Source organism: Neopsephotus bourkii, unplaced genomic scaffold (assembly GCF_033783945.1).
Source record: "Neopsephotus bourkii isolate Nb327-2 ecotype Australia unplaced genomic scaffold, CSIRO-AGI_Nbou_v1 NB_663, whole genome shotgun sequence".
NCBI classification, from domain to species: domain Eukaryota; kingdom Metazoa; phylum Chordata; class Aves; order Psittaciformes; family Psittacidae; genus Neopsephotus; species Neopsephotus bourkii.
In genome coordinates this window covers 2,442,819-2,459,485 of record NW_026901162.1, presented here as the reverse complement: position 1 = coordinate 2,459,485, position 16,667 = coordinate 2,442,819, and the positions used below count along the sequence as shown (strand labels likewise).

The 16,667-nt window shown below is 44.1% G+C and overlaps 1 protein-coding gene across 2 annotated transcripts in view; it reads right to left on the bottom strand.

The window, feature by feature from the left end:
* Positions 1-4,206: 4,206 nt before the first annotated feature.
* The window catches only part of WDFY2 (WD repeat and FYVE domain containing 2), a 65,091-nt gene continuing 52,630 nt past the window's right edge, over positions 4,207-16,667 (bottom strand). For both annotated transcript variants that reach the window (XM_061353126.1, XM_061353127.1), the window contains 8 exons: positions 16,013-16,163; positions 14,539-14,651; positions 13,391-13,517; positions 11,272-11,377; positions 7,840-7,941; positions 6,344-6,474; positions 5,935-6,043; positions 4,207-5,316 (listed from right to left, as the gene is read on the bottom strand). In XM_061353126.1, coding sequence (XP_061209110.1) covers positions 5,287-5,316; positions 5,935-6,043; positions 6,344-6,474; positions 7,840-7,941; positions 11,272-11,377; positions 13,391-13,517; positions 14,539-14,651; positions 16,013-16,163 — 869 coding nt within the window. In that variant the 3' untranslated portion in view covers positions 4,207-5,286. The remainder of the gene's footprint in view (positions 5,317-5,934; positions 6,044-6,343; positions 6,475-7,839; positions 7,942-11,271; positions 11,378-13,390; positions 13,518-14,538; positions 14,652-16,012; positions 16,164-16,667) is intronic.

Sequence of the window (16,667 nt, the reverse complement as noted above, 5' to 3'; positions counted from 1 at the left end):
TCTTGACATCTCTTCTGGACCATCTCAGTACTTACATGTCTCTTCCCCATTATTTCAAAGTGTTTATGCACTTAATACATTTCTTACAGCGCCACTTGAGATAGACACATACTATCAGGCAATTAAACCAGAGGACAAGAAACTGAAGTCAGATCTTCATAGACTCAATCTACCACCCCATCACCAGAACAATTCTACACTCCTCATGGCTTCTGGTTCCTGACTAAGCTGCTGGTCAGCTCATGGTCTTAGATGGACTTAGACTGTCAACATAGGGGTGAATTTTTTTGGCCCGGTGGGCCCATGACACTTCAGGCCATGAGGGCAGAGATGCAGTATACAGATGGGGTGGTGACTGAGGGGTGGATTTAACAATGGACACTACTGCCCAGGTTATTCATGACTGTGAAATGTGCTGCAATTAAGCAAGCGAAGCGGTTAAAGCCTCTTTGATATGGAGGACAATGGCAGAAGTACAAATATGGGGAGGCCTGGCAGACTGATTATATCACACTGCCACCAACCCACCAAGGCAAGCATCATGTGCTTACCATGGTGGAAGCAACCACCGGATGGCTGGAAACATCCGCTGTGCCCCACAACACTGCCCGGAACACTGTCCTCGGCCTTGAGAAACACATTTTGTGGCGACACGGCACCCCAGAGAGAATTGAGTCAGACAATGGGACTCATTTCCGGAATAACCTTATAGACACTTGGGCCGAAGAGCATGGCATTGAGTGGGTATATCACATCCCCTACCATGCACCAGCCTCTGGGAAAATCGAACGGTACAATGGGCTGTTATAAACTACACTGAGAGTAATGGGGGGTGGGACTTTCAAGCACTGGGATCCACACTTTGCAAAGGCCACCTGGTTGGTCAACACCAGAGGATCTTCCAACAGGGCTGGCCCAGCCCCGTCAGAACTTTCACAGACTGTAGAAGGGGACAAAGTTCCTGTGGTGCACATAAAGAATTTGCTGGGGAAGACAGTCTGGGTTATTCCTGTTTCAGGTAAATGTAAACCCACTTGTGAGCTTTTGCTCAGGGGCCCGGATATACTCGCTGGGTAATGTGGGAAGATGGGGAAGTCCCTCAAGGGGATTTGATTTTAGGGAAAAACAGCCAATGAACTTAGTTGGATGCCGTTGCCTGCCATGTAGCACTTTTATAGCCCAACTAGATGTCTTTAGGTCACCAGCGCCTGGCCCTGACTTCCCTCCGAGCATCATCCCAACAAAAACTTTGACAAAACCAGACGAGCTCAGCAGTGACCAGACGAGTTCCGCAGTGTCATCAGCAGGCAACAATCCAACACTGCACACCGTCTCTCGTGCTCTGAAAGACTGTTACAAGAGATGGAGCCTGACATCATGGACCAAATGAACTCAGCACAGTTATAGGTATTGGTCCATTCACTAAGGAACGATATCTCTCTCTCTTTGTGTGTGGGGGTGTACATGTGTATATATATATATATATATATATATATATGAGATAAGAGTGATGGTATATTGAAAAATGTGCTCCGGTACCTTCATCATTTTAGGGGCCCTTCGCTGGACTCTCTTCAGTAGCTTCACCTCTCTCTTGTACTGGGGAGCCCAGAACTGGACACAGTCGGAAAAAAAGTGGCATATCCTTCTCTAACAGCATTTTCCTCAGCTAGCATAAAACAAACTTCTCACTTCTACACTGTTTTAGGATCATGCACAATCCTTCTTGTGTGTCCAGACATCCACCTCCTTATTATCAGCCAACCCCTCTCAGGCAAAGCTTAGTTATAACTTCTGGTGCGATAAGAGTCAATGTGCTGACATTCAGGTGATGGCCTCAAGTTCAAGAGGACCAGGTAGGGAGGTCACCTGGATGGCACTGTAAAAAGTGCTAACAGCTAAGCACAATAATATCACCATTCGGGATTATTCTGTTACACTGTCTGGCTTTTAGCTCTATACACTAACTTGTTTCAGCCCTGTCTAACCACAATGTTAGTCTCCTGCAGATGGAAGGATCATCAGTGCTGTCATTTCAAGCAGTTGCCCACATACTTTTCCCTTTATTAAGTATTTTCAGCTTAAAACGACTGAAGTTTGGCTCAGGTTGATCTTCCTTCAGCCACCTGGAACACAAGCGGCTCAAGTCAGCTGCTCAGGCACTGTGTATGTGACCAGTGCCTGCGCCATCACCTGCCTAAGTACTACAGGTACTGCTCATTTTAAAGCCAGGAATGGCTGAAGAACACTGCTTTTTCCCCAAGCAAACACCAGCTAAGAGAGAAGAGAAAGTAATTTTTTTCTGAAGTGAAGAGCAGAGGAAGGCCAACCTTCTTTGCACACCCCTCGGCACAGCTGGAGATACCACTGAAAGCCTGCTGCTGCACTTCAGCAACCCCAGGGAATGGGGACTTTGCTTCACTTGAGTGTGTGTGGGTGTCTGCATGGGGTGCTGCATAGTTTACATCTGTACCAAAAGAATCTCCCCTCCTGGCCCTAATAATGCAATTCATAAAAATAGCTGAGGTTTGTTATTCAGCAACTTGAATGAAAAGGACCAGACAACAGGGATCCATTTTTGTGTGGCTCTAGAAGACAAAAGAAACTGAGATTGTTATCCTAACATGACAGAACAGGAAGGAAAGTGGTTTAACTCTTCCAGAGTCAAATCCTTCTTGTTTCATTTGGGAAGTAAAGAGACACCTATTTTCTCTTCATATCTCTACATTATAGCTGTTAAAGTCATAGCAAAGGGACAAACTTCCCTTTCCCTCTCAGCCACACTTTCAGCTTACATAGTTTTCTAAGTTATGAACAGTTTGATTTCAGACTGTGAGATAAGGGGATGCTCAGCTTAAATTCAGATAACCCTGCAGGTAGTTTAGTCAGAAAGAACAGCAAGGGAAATTTTGCAAAATGGATATTTATACCCAATACACACCTGTAAGTAATACTGATACTATGACACCTTGGAAGAGAATGGGGAGGAGGTGGCCAAGAGTTTACTGCAGAACTGTCCAAACACACCTCACTCCCAAATTCAGCCTCCTTTGGAGTCAGTTCCTCAGCTTTGTTCAAGTGTTACATGTTCAGAAAGACTAGGTGTTGACCCAGGGGCAGATCCCTCAGCTTGCTGATTCCATGCTCCATCAGCGTAAGCACAGCTCATGCTGGAGTTCCAGATGTGTTGCAGCTGCTGTGTCTCTTCAGGAACAGAGTGCTGAATAGTGATTTCAGTTCACTTCAGTGCTCCCATGTTTCTACCACCATGAGAGATGCTGTCTGCACAGCATAGTCCAGTAATGTTTCATACATATTCTCCAGCTGGAATGAAATACTGGCAGGCAACTTGCTCATCTTGCATAGCTTCGTCAGCCAATCACACTTCAGACATCAGAAAACATGCATAAGGTGTAATGAAAAGGCTTCCAAGGGGAAACAAGCACCTAGCTTCCAGGAGAGGAAGTGGGAGGACTTAGAAAACAATTAACATTCAAGCTGGAAAAATAATCTTTTTAGTGCTATGTGAATTACAGTTGAAAAAATTCTTTTAAATATTCTGCCTAGAGGGATACCAACAAGCTGTATGACTACAAAAGCCAAGGGGACAGCATGACTGCAAAATACTTAAGCACAGTTTATAGGATGTTTAAGAATTTCCCCTTAAAATACGTCCTGTGACATGCACACGAAAGTCCACTCACTCTTCACTGCAGCAGCTCACTGGTCTACAATTAATGCCATGGGTTGTGCTAACATTTTTGTCTCCTCAAAAGTGAATTACTGATGGGCAAACAAAGGAGAAGCTTTATTTTTTTTCACCTTCAACCCAGGGAAAATACCAGTCTCCTCTAGGTAGCAATGTGCTCCGTAGTGATAAACATCATGGACTCCACACTTCATAGGGAGAAAGCAAAGCCCAAAATGGGGCAAGACTGAGCACCATTGATGTGCTGTGTCACAGCATCTATAGACCATGAGTCCTGCTTACATAGGACATACAGGAAAGGCCTGGGTCTAGTCTCCAGTTGTATTCTCTACACCAGCTTCTTCAAGGCGCATCAGCAATAGCATGCTGAAAAGTGAAATGGATTAAAGGAAGAGAGAGTTGACTCTTCAGAGAAGATCCCTTTGTAAAAAAGAGCTTTTTTGTTTATTCATCTTGAAAACATCCTTCTAAAAAAAGGTAATTTTGGTCAATCCAGATTTTTAAATACTTTTTATTTTTAAAAGAAACTTTAAAATATGACAATAGGACAAAGGGCATCATTCATCAATATCAGTTTCTGCTCTATAGAGGAAATTAATAAAAAACATCAGCATTTTAAAAAATAAATATGACTAACTGTATGGAAAACAGGAGAATCAAATTCATCTTCAACAACACAGACAGGTACAAATGCTGAAACGTTGCTGCGGAAGGTAGAGGTAGAGGTAAACCAGACTTTTCAGACCTAGACCAGTTTTAGACCTGCCCCCCTCCATGCACACACTCCCAAAAGTTCGTGTTGCTAATAATTTAATTTGAATCAGCCTGTCAGCCTCATCAGACTCAAGCAGGCCTGTGTGCTCCATGTAATGCTCTGAGTATTTCAGTTTTTGCAGAAATTAGTTGCTAAGCAACCTGCCCCTCGGTTTTGCAACTTGTGCAGCAAGGGACGAGGCAGAAAGATGGATTTTAGCTACTAGAAACCAATGAAACGCTCTCCGGTTGATGCCCACTAGGACAAGTAGATGGTAGAGCCCTTTAGGAATTGCACTAGTCCATCAGCTCCTTGGTGATGCACCCAGAAAACATGCAATGCCGTGCCTGGAGGTTCTCCACTGCAGAGAGCACAGTCAGCAGGAACATCCCAAATCAACAGGTACTCACTGTGGGGAGAGCTGGTTGCCTTATACAGTATGTTGCTAGCAATCCCTCGCATGGTAAGACACACCCTAAGGACCCTCTGTACAAAGCAGCAAGTATCTCAACATAGTGGAATATAAAAACTAAGAATTGCACCGCACACGGATTTCCCAAACAAACTCAAGACAACGGAAGTCAGATCGTACAAACCATTAGTTAAAAAAATACCTTCTTGTATATTTTGAGAGTAAGTGGAAAGAGTCTTCGTGCAAATGTTCAGCTTTGATCAAGCAGAGGACGTAAAATTCTTGTAAACACATTAGTTGCCTTCTCATCTCCTATGTGTGCCCAGCGTTATCTATCTTCTGCAGGATGATTAGGGTTAGGATATCTGTTTCTTCTGTAAATATCACCTCTCAAGTTCCACCGATGTACCATCAAGACACTACTGGTGTCATATCCCACAACTGTTAATACAGTAAAATATAACAACATAGTGAATAATGGTAAAAGATACAGTATAAATGTAATCTTTTTTGTGTTGGTCTGATTGATAGAGGTTCTATGGCTAGAGGTGGATGCAGCAAGTCTGAAGAAGTTTGTTTTCCAGCACTCTGTCAGACTGGTGGAGGTTGACCAAATCGCATTTTATGTGTCACTGTGCTTTACCCTTATGAGCCAGATTCATAGCTAGCCTTAAGTGAAACCAAAACCCCCACACTATATTGCTAACTTGAATGATTAGTGTAGCCATAACACAGTGTGATTGTTAGGGGTTTTTAATTATTCAAGCTTTGTTATAAACTTATGCATTATTTTAGCTCTTTCTTTATCCAGCCACCCAAACTGAGGTTCACCATGTTGAGATACAGTTTGTCTTCCCAGAGGAAAAGCTACAGTGAGCACCTGTCCCAGTTCCTTCAGGCAATAACTTCATAGACCAAGACCTCATTGGTCCTTATTGGGCAGAAGTCCATCAGCAAGAAGTGTCTGGATAGAAGAAAGTGGGTAGAACATACCTGTAGCCACACAGAAGAGAAAGGAGAAATGAAATACAGGAGCTAGAGCCACCTGCTTGCTCTTACCTTAATAACCTTGTCTGTCCCTGAGGTCAACAACCATCCCCTGGTTGCATCAAAGTGTACGTGAACGATGTTGTGCTTACTGTCATGGAAAGTAGCTGTGGGCGCCCGCCTGAAGAAAGGAATCAAAGAATCAGAAAAGACTGTGACTGCAGGATTTTCCCCCAAAACATTCTCTATTGAGGAAATAAATATTTGAATGCTGCTTTAAATCATTAACTCAGCAATCTCTCCTTAAGTGCCATTTTAACAACTTTCTGGCATGAGAGCTCTCTATCCCTCCCAGTTTGGTGGTCACCAGGGACCACCCTGCCTCACTGCTCCCTCCCAGAGCCCCACATCTGCCTGGGCCCTCCTGGAGGCAGGAGTTTTGGCTTATTCTAGTGCAAGTCAGCCCAGTGTACACACTTACTCTTCATCCGTTATGGACTCATGACAGCTATCACAGACTCTCACTTCAAACTCAAACCCCATCAACGGGATGGAGGAACGCTTGGAGCTGCATTTGCCACACACAGCTTTGCCACATTTCCGGCAGTGATGCTGTAAGAGACAACACGCAGAAAGGCATCTTCAGCCACAAATCCATATTACTGCTCAGGTCCTGCTGGCTCTACTATCTTACTCCAGCAATACCCAGCTAAGGCTGCAGCAAACAGGCTCCTCCTGTTTGGCACACAGCAGCTGATCCCTAGCACGGACACAGGGAAGTGGCAGATAAGCCCTACCCAACCTATGTGGAATCCACCTCTCTCCCAAGCTCCAGGTTGACACCATACACCACCTAGTAAATCATTCCTGCCTCCACCACTTGGCACGTGTGGATGTAGCTGTGAGTCAGGGCTTCTTCATTGAGTGTGACCAATGTTACAGGGGGGCTTTCAACAGGGTAGAATGCAGAAGAAGGAAGTCCAAGCTGTCCTCCTTTGGTAAGCACAGCTAGAGACAAGGAGGACAGGGCAAAGAGCCCTGCTATGCACCCAGATGTGTCCCAGCCAGCTGGGCACCTGCCATAGGGCTGGGAGCTGTAATTACCCCGACACTGAAAGTGCCACTTTGGGGGATTATGGGGGTGACAACACCACTCAGCAGCATGTGACACATTAAAACATCTCCAGGTTGAGGCAGGACAGGGATATATCAGCACAGTGTCATTCTGGAGTTTCATCCCAGTCTCTAAGTGCCAACATCTACCATCTAATCATCTTGGTCAACTCCTTTGGCCATTTTCAGCCCCAGAAGCACTTGTGTTTCTGTATTTTGATGCTACCCACCTCATGTTTTCTCATGCACTGGCTGTGTAGGACGACAAGGCTGCCTCACCAGCCAAATGATAGCCAGGCTCTGCTGTGATGAGCATTACATAAAGAGAAGATGCAGCTCACCTGTGCCCCAGGCACTTGACTTCTCCAAGCTTTATGAGAACATGCCTTGTAGCACTTTTACACCCCTCTCCCAAAAGTCTGCAATTCACAGCCGTCTCCTGCTGGGCAGGAAAACGCAGCAGCATGTTCCAAGCAGACCAATAAGCCTTTTCTAACACAGTTACAGATGTTTACCCAACCTCAGTGAAAACAGCTTTTGTTCCATCACAGTCTCCAAAAATCAGCTGCAAATTTCTTTCTACAACACATTCAGCTAACAATAAGCAAAACCCCACATGGCTAAAGCCATGGAAGGGACAAAACCAATTTACTCAGCTCAAGGCCTATTACATGTGGTTATTATAGGGACTGGGTAAGAAAGGAAGAAAAAAAAGAAGAAAAAAGAAGTGTCATAAATCAAGCCTCATCAGCGGAAGAATAAAGTGCAAGTTCTCAAGGCTGTGGGGGAAAAAGGTTACCACGATCTATTATGACAGAACAGCCTAACTGCACTATGTTAACACACCAAAGGATGCATACAAACCTGCCTGAGGCCTATTTTCTTACTGTCCCACATTTGCTTGAAGTTCCAGAAGAAAGGCTGATCACATTTTTGACAAGAGTCACTATCCAGCCACTCCGGGGTCTGCAACACACACATAAAGGTAAAGTGGGATTGAGCAACAAGCAAAAAAATCTTCCAATGAATCCCAGAAACAGGACAAAAATTGTATGTTGGGGTGCAGTGACTTGGCCAACAAAACAAAACAACCCCCCATTCTCACAAGATGTCATCTTAATTGTTCCCTGGGATGTCTTTTTTGGCTCAGCTCTGATCTGTGAAGGATGTGGGAAGAAGACTTCTCACCCAAATCATGAAGCAGGGTTCGATTATAAGACCATAAAAGTAACCCAGCAACAGACAAGCTTTCCCCACCTCTCCAAGTCTGGAATTAAGCATATAAAAATATTCTGTCCTGTCTGGACAGCATTTACCATCTGCTATTGCCTCTGGTGGGATCTGGGGACAATTAGTATTTCCAATAGCTCATCTGGAGGGAAGTAGAAGGTATACGAAATGCTGATTTGGTTTGGGTTTTTTATTTCTTTCTTTAATACTGTAAGAGGCATTCTTGCTGTTAGAGGTATCGATGATACAAATCACACATAAGGGTAAGAAAGATGAGATTCACCTGAACAAGTCTAAACCCTAAACCAGCTCTTTTTCCCACTTTTACACAAAGATGAAGAGAGGTTTCTATTTTCTAACACAGTGTGTAGTTTTGCACTCACATTGTGGATTAAGAGGGTATGAAGATTTAAAGAAAAGAAAGAAAATATTAAAGGCACTTCTCTCTCCTGCGGCCAGGCTTTGCTGTGCAGGGTAGTATAGACCAGACACCCTGCAGGGATGTACAGTCTTACCAGATCCTGAAAGAGCTCAGGAAATGCCTGAAGTGCCAGGGGAGTACATAGAAAGGATAGTCAATCTCCTCCCCTACATCTGGGCCCCCCAACACTTGCCCTGCACTGAGCTACTTGGGGAACATGGTGTGTCTCCCCACAGTGTTTAGAAAACCCTCTGGGAGATGCGAGACTTGGGAAGATTCTTGGTTCTTGACCCCTCTCCAGCTGGTGGGCTGTCAGTCTGTGTCCTAACCTGACCTAGCAAGAGTGATACTCCTTCCCTGCAGATGACTTCTTCTCCTTTCTCTGCTCTGCCAGGACATGAGCTCATCCCAAAGCCAGTGCCGGCAAGTGGGTCCATCTTGTCCCCTCAGTGGGGCAGCCCCGCTCATCCCAAAGCCAGTGCTGGCAAGTGGGTCCATTTTGTCCCCTCAGTGGGGCAGCCCCAGCCAGACCATGACAGCCCTGCCAGCACTGTCTCAGCGCCACTGCAGCACACTCCCACCAGTCCCACCAACCCCATGAGATTAAATGAACACTAAATAATGTTTAAAACTTTGTGAGGAAGTCCTATTAGCAAACTGCAGTTGTCTTACCAGAGCCACTGGCTCCCAACGTGCTGCAATTTAAAATGGCAAGAAACATAGCTGAGATTAAGAACTGAAAATAATACAAAAGCCAAACAAAGATAAGGTAAGGCTGGTGTAGACCCTCAGCTCTTAAGAACAGCTCTGACCCCCAGCCACAAAGCAACCACCTGCATCACCTTCTTCTGCCATTTACTCTAAGGCAGTTCATTCTGCTGGCAAATAATTGTCTTCTCTAGCCACGGCAGTCTTTCCATTTAATGCCTACAGATTTACATTGTGTTACAGTTTTCATCTCTTACACATAACATTATATATGAAGACATTTTGCTTGTGACAAGTAACCACTTTGTAGTCAAACAGAAACAGAGCTTCTAGCATCCTTCAGATGTTGTCTTCTTACAGCTTTTTAAAAACAGAGAAGAAAATAAAGAATCAAGGGCTAAAATGGTTTCATTTACTCTAATGCAGTCTCAGAGATATGAGAAAATCTGATAACATCAAAGTGAGTACTGGGCATGCATCACATGAAGAAAACCCTTAAACAAGGGCAAAAATACCAAAGCCAAATTCCAGAACAAAATGCTCTGGGACCCCAAACCAACGTTGGTATTAAAATCTCAAAGGTTCATGTTTTGGGGATGGTTCAGCACCATGAGCACCCTATTGTGCTACTGATAAAATGAACAAGCCCACATAGCCACAGTCAGAGAAAGCAACGCACCCATTAGCACTTGCTGCTAAGCCCTCATTTAGCTAATGATGTCTCCTCCACTTTTTAAACCAGCCTTCTCACAGCATTGTTGTCTGGTTTGTGACAAGCCAATCCTTTACCCTTACTGTGGCCTTTCAAAGGCAGCAAATAAATAAAAAGTTTGTATTTCTGGATGTTCAAGTTGCAGCAAAAAGGAAACATCTGTTGGGAAGGAGGAAGCCACACTGCTTTCGTTTCACTCTGGGAGCTGATGACATAATTGGCCATTAGATTAGCAATTGAAGACAGCCAACTGGAATGCTAATTCACATAAAAAAGGGAGCTCAGTTCCTCCCTATGCCTATTTCAGTAGGTTTCTTTAAAATCCAATTTTCCACTTAGCTTTCCTTCTTGCTCAAGGGAGTCACACATGACTCAGGGAGGACAAGCCTCTTGAGAACCAGCAAAGCTGGTGTAACCCATGCGGCCAAAAGCCTTGTTCAAACCTACCTGCTACAGGTACTCAGGGTGCCTTCCTACCCCCTGCAGGAACACAGCAGAGGTTTGCTGTGACTCACATCACCAGGATTTGCCACACTGACGCCTGACTCACTCAGCACAGTGTTCCTTCTCTCCCCCTTCCTGAGTCAGGTCTCTGAAATCACCAAGCGGAGGCTGCTCCAGCAGTGGTGAAGGCCTGGAGCGCACATTTTCCCCCACTTACATTCACTGACTGCACAGCACAAAAGGAATTAGGAGGGCGTGGGTGAAATCCTACTGTCTGGATCAGCAAAGTCGCTTACCCTGCTTCTACATGGTTACACCAGAAGGAAGCAAGACAGAGTAGTGGGTGAGATTGAAGCCCTAGTTAAATGTGTTTTTAGCAAGTATAGGAAAAAGCCTGAGTTGCAGAGATGACAAAGAATTTTCTTGTTATGTTTTCTTAAAACCCCCTAATATACCACTGAACTGATAATATTTCGCATGATGTGCTGAAAAACAAAGCAGAACATCTCACAATACCCTCCCCTTAGAGGTTGCCTTTCAGAGCAGTAATGTAAAGGGTAAGAGCCATTTAGCAGCCTACTTCACACACATTTTCTGCCAATTTCCCCTGTACCATATTATCAAAGGCACAGTGTAATTGCCGTAATAACAACTGTAGCATGTCCAAAAAACATTTTTAAAGCCTGGAATAATTTTCTTCAGATTGAAAATCGCACATTTTAGGAAGGCCCCTTCTTCCCAAGACTGTTTCACACTAAATTGACAAGAACCAAGCACCCACCTCCTGCCTCTCAACATCCATGTTCCAGACAACAATTCCCCCATCTGCACCACAGGAGATAAGCTGCCGAGTGTGGTGAGCATAGGAGAGAGACTGAACTTTATCACTGAAAAAGAAACAAGACAGTTACTGATCAACCATCTATGCCTAGTACACAAGGAAGTGTATAAGATACAATAAACCAGTACAAACCACTTGTTTGTCCATATGTTCCCCCCTCCCCACTGTACACAGCAGCCATGGGATTCAAACCAGCCTTTGCTGTCTAGCTGGGACCAAAACCAGAGTGTTGCTCATCTGGGCAGCATCCACAAAAGCAAAACAGTAACTGTCCTGATAACTGCTTTGGCTGCTCCTGAGATGGAAAGTCCCAGCTGCACTGGGAAGCCTGAACTGCTCTCTGAAGGCACATCTGGATGCATAAACACAGCCCCAGCAAGGCACCTCTGTCAGACAGTAACGACTTTTGTTTTTGTAAATCTCTGCAACACCTAGGAATGAAGCACCAAGATGCTACTGAAGATTTTCTTTTTGCGTTAACAGGCAAAGAGTATTTTGAAAAATTATAAGGGAATGACTAAATTGTTCCTAGGCCTTCTCAAGGCAAGGTAGAAGATTCAGGTGCTTCTGCTTCTTCTTTTAAGGAAAAAGCAACATGGGAGAAATAATTCAGCTTAAACCCCCAAGGCTGGGTTCAGTCCTTCTTAAAGGAAAGAAACCGAGGTCTTATCTCAAGCTATTTATAACCTAGGAAACAAAGACCATACAACACTATGATGGAAAAAAAAACAGTTACAAAGAGACAGTAACTGAGTGTACAGTGACTGGAAATAACCACAATATTTTGTTATGTTTGCTACTACCACTGGTGTTGTCTACTCAAAGGACTTCAATGAATGCTAGTGCATTTGCTTGTGCATATGGCTGCTCTTCCAAAGGAGAATGTGTTTATGGAACAATTTGTTACAGCACAGCGTGCCTTCAGAGTGCCCTCCTGCCAATGGCAGCAGCACCATCAGGTGAAACATTTCTTAGTCCCTGTTGTCCTTGCAACCAGGTCTCTGTGCTATACAATGCCAGCCAACAGCCATGTCACAGACTAAGATCCAGAGGCTAGCCTTGTATTAGGAGAACTAATTTCCACAGCAGTAAATCTAGCAGCAGTGTATTAGCAAGCACCACTGGTAGGGTACAAGGGTGATCAGGAAATTTCAGCAAAGGCTCTGCAGTGCTCTGAAATTCCAGTGGCATCGAAATAGTTCAGCAGAGTGAAGCATCTCTCAAAAGAAACATATGAGTATGTAAGAAACTGTTAGACCAAACCCACGAGATATTTTCTCTCCAGACCTAAGCCTGCACACAAGCACCACATATATGCACTCCCTATACACTGAAACAACCCCGTTGCATTGCTAGCGTTAAAAGGCTAGCAGATCATTGTAACTAGAGCCGTTCTGATCTCTGCTCAATGCCCAGAACAGGCCTGTTCTTCATCAAAGACATCTCACTATCCTATGCAAGTATTAGCTCTATAAGTGCAAAGATGAAGCCTCTTTGCATTGAGGAGATAGTGAAGGCTCCTATGGGTAAAGCACATTACTTAGAAGTCATGCTATAGGGAAGGCTCCTATGGGTAAAGCACATTACTTAGAAGTCATGCTATAGGGAAGGCTCCTATGGGTAAAGCACATTACTTGGAAGTCATGCTGTAGGGAAAGTGGCATGGAAAGTTAGCGTGGAGGAAAAAAGGACTAATTATCCAAGCCTGATGCTCCCTCTAGAGGAAGGAAAGACCGTAGCACCCAAACCCCGAGAATTCTCTGCAGCTGTTCTCCTTTCAAGACCCTCCTTACAACAAAGACGCAGGCTCTGGCATAGCACATTCAGGACTGTAGATATTGTGTTTTACTTCAGCACCCTTTGTAGCCTCTCAAACCAGCCTGTGGGCCCAGTGCTGGAAAACTTACTATAAGCAACTTATTCCTGTTGCATATGGACCACAGGGAGTCACACACAAAAGCTTGAGGCTTGTGAAGGCCTTTGGGCTGTTTGTTTCCAGGTGTTGCTTCTGCCTTTAGCTTTTCTCCCACAAAAGCAGGAGGAAGGTCTTTGAACGTACTTATGTCCCTGAAGCTCGATGGCTGTTCCTTTTCTTCCTCCAATATCCCACATTATAATGGAATGATCAGAACTGCCAGAGAACAAAACTCGCTGTATTGGGTCCCAACAAAGAGCTGTGACACCACCTGAAACACGAGATGCATACAACGGTCATTTCAGTGAAAGACAGGACTGTAGATATGTACATATATATACACATATATAAAGATACAACAAAATATATGGAGTGATTAAAATGCAGGTCTCTTTAGCAAAGGCTAAATGCAGCCCACTGTGCTTGCCAGTTGAAAACCTGCTGAAGCCCCATTTTGCTCTTCTGTGGGAAGAGGGCTATGCTGCCACTTGCATGGATGAATCCACTGAGCAGCACAGTGTAGCAGAAAGATGGTCATAGTGTGACTTTACAGCTTTTCATCTCCATCATTTTCGGATTACAAAAGAGAAGCAAGTGTGCAATACTATGGAAAACTTCACATTATCCTAGCACACGATTGAACTACCTTGCACTACCTACGTTGGAGATATTCAAGGGCCGCCTAGACAAGTTCCTGTGTGATGTACTCTAGGTTACCCTGCTCTTGCAGGGGGGTTGGACTAGATGATCTTTCGAGGTCCCTTCCAACCCTTGGGATTCTGGGATTCTGTGTGATTCTGTGATTGAGTTATTAGCTTTCAATCAGAGAGAGATATGGAGAGAAAATACTGAGGATTGACTACCTTTTCTTCTGTTAGATGGCAGGATCACATCCCAGGGTTGCTGTTTTAAAAGTGGGACTGTCATCAGTCACAGCAGTGAAACAAGCGACGTCCAAGATCTGTGTATTCCACTTGGGTGAGTGTCTATCAACACTCTTTTTCTTTGAGAAGCCCATTTCCCCTCCCTCCCCACTCCCCCCCCCCCCCAAATTAACATAACTAATTCTAGTCTCACCCTGCTTTAATTAACAGCTACTGATTCTGATGTTTTCTGCCTTAGAAGTTTTTACCAATAAACTTCCCTGAGCTGTAGTGACAATTTAAGGTCTATCTTCCTTCAATGCCATGCACTAACAAAAGCCATCCTAGTGTTTCCTAGGAGCGTCAAACCACCATGATGCTAATAAGCACAGATGAAGAACCAAACTGGGTCTCCTCCAGAGGCCTTACCTGTGTGTCCCTTAAATGTTGTAACAAGGCTGCAGGACTCTTGCTCTAGTTTGAGTATGGTCACTTGCCCAGAATGATCACCTACAAACACGTGCCGGGTTTCCACATCAAATCTGGTGGACAAATGTTGAGGCAAAAGTATTGCTTATACAAGCTTTGCATTCCTTTCATGACTCATTAATTCTTTTAATACAAGTATACTGCAACTTTGTGAATAGTCCTTCAGTCTCAAGGAGATATTCAGAGCGTACTTTTAGGCATCCAGCTCATACCTCTTTATATTAATAATGTAGTCTCTCTTAGTAAAGCAAAGAGTGAGAAAAAATGAGACTATTTCAAAGGACACAATTTGTGGTTTGTTATGAAACACCTTTGAAGTAGCTCTTCCCCATGAACAGAGGAGTTAGAGCACTGATTTTATGCACATGGGACACTGGGGAAAATCCCACATTCCTGGCTCTGCCAAGCTTTTTGTAATATTTGTCAGTGTTTCTCCCCTCACCTGCCCTCCACCAGCATCATCTGATGACCCAAATTAAAGTGTCCTCCAAAAATTTGAATCACTTGGAATGGTGCATTTTCAGAAGAGATTAAACAAATATATGACAACTTCCTTTATCACACTTTCAAAAGTATTTAACATTCAATTAAGTTCAGTCTTCATGCCATTTATACCGGCCAAATGACCAGATTATATAAAGTAAGCCCATGTTCAGACAGTAATTATGATTCAGCCTCATTTCCCATGAGCTTGCAAAGCACACATCATCCATACCTACTTTTTTTTCCCTGCCCATGGCAGGGGATTGGAACTATATGATCTTAAGGTCCTTTCCATCCCTATCTATTCTATACTGTGTACACTGTGGGGCACTAAAAAGTCTGTTTATTCTATCCCCTGGTTTCAGCCTCAGAACTCATACTTTTCCACTTCCCTTTCATTTGCAATAAAGCCGAATTAATATTTCTTTTATTGTCAGGCAGCTGGGGCAGCTGTAGGTGAAAAAGCCACTTGAGTGCCATTTCTGGAGCCATTTAGTCTTTAGTTAGCCAAAATTCCCAATACATAGCAGGCTTTCCAGAGTGAAGGACAAGTACTCATTATTTTATATTAATTTGATTTTTACCATGCACACACAGGCACACTGACCTGATCAGTGACCTACTTTGGTACCATCAATTCTTAGAAGAAAGCATGTTTAAATGAAGCCCTGTCCATATTTATTACAATAGCAGACCACAAAAGGCTGCAGACTGCCCATTGTTTTGCTCAAAAATGCTTAGACCTAAATATGCCACCACACATTAAGGAGACAGAGCAAGGAGAACAGTTATTAAAATTGGCTTTAAATAACAGTTTCCCTCACAAAGTAGTACAGAATCTATACAGGGCACAGAATTTGGAGCACAACTAGAAAATGATTGTTTGAGTGCCAAAGAGCAGAAATAAAGCTGAAAGCTCAGCAAAGGATACTGCAGGCCACAGGCGCCTGCGCTGGTGCGGTACCCTCCCAGGCGCTGGCCGCTCTCCGAACAGTGCCATGTGAAGTGTTTGTCTTGTCCGGTGCTTAACACCCACTCCATCTCCAGGACAAACAGAATCATCATGACCCTGCTTTGATGAGCTGGAAATTAAGCAGACAGACATACAATTGCATTGTGGACAAGAACATGGGGGCAGAAGACCACAGCAAACACCAGATGCACCCAGCTCCTCAAATCCCTAATCACACCCACTCACACTTTCCTATAGAAGAAGTTGGTGTTTGATAATCCCATTGACATGAGCTGCCATGCAAGCTTGTAAGGTCCTGCTCTGCATGTTCAGTGTTTGCATGAAAAAGAGCAGAGGGAAGACTTAATTCCTTCTATGCCTACTGCAGCCATATGTCTTCTACAGTAGCACAAGTCTTCCTTCCATCATTGTACCATCAACAAAGCTGCCATTGTGTAAAAAACTCTGGGTACTTAAACCTCTTGGTCTGGTGGATCTGGGCTGCAGACCACCTCTGTGGTCTGGTGGATCTGGGCTGCAGACTGCGGTACCCCAGCAGAATGATGAGTTACAGCACAGGCACAAGCCGGCACCAAAGGCAAGTTTTAGCATTGCATGTAAACCAGCTGAAAAG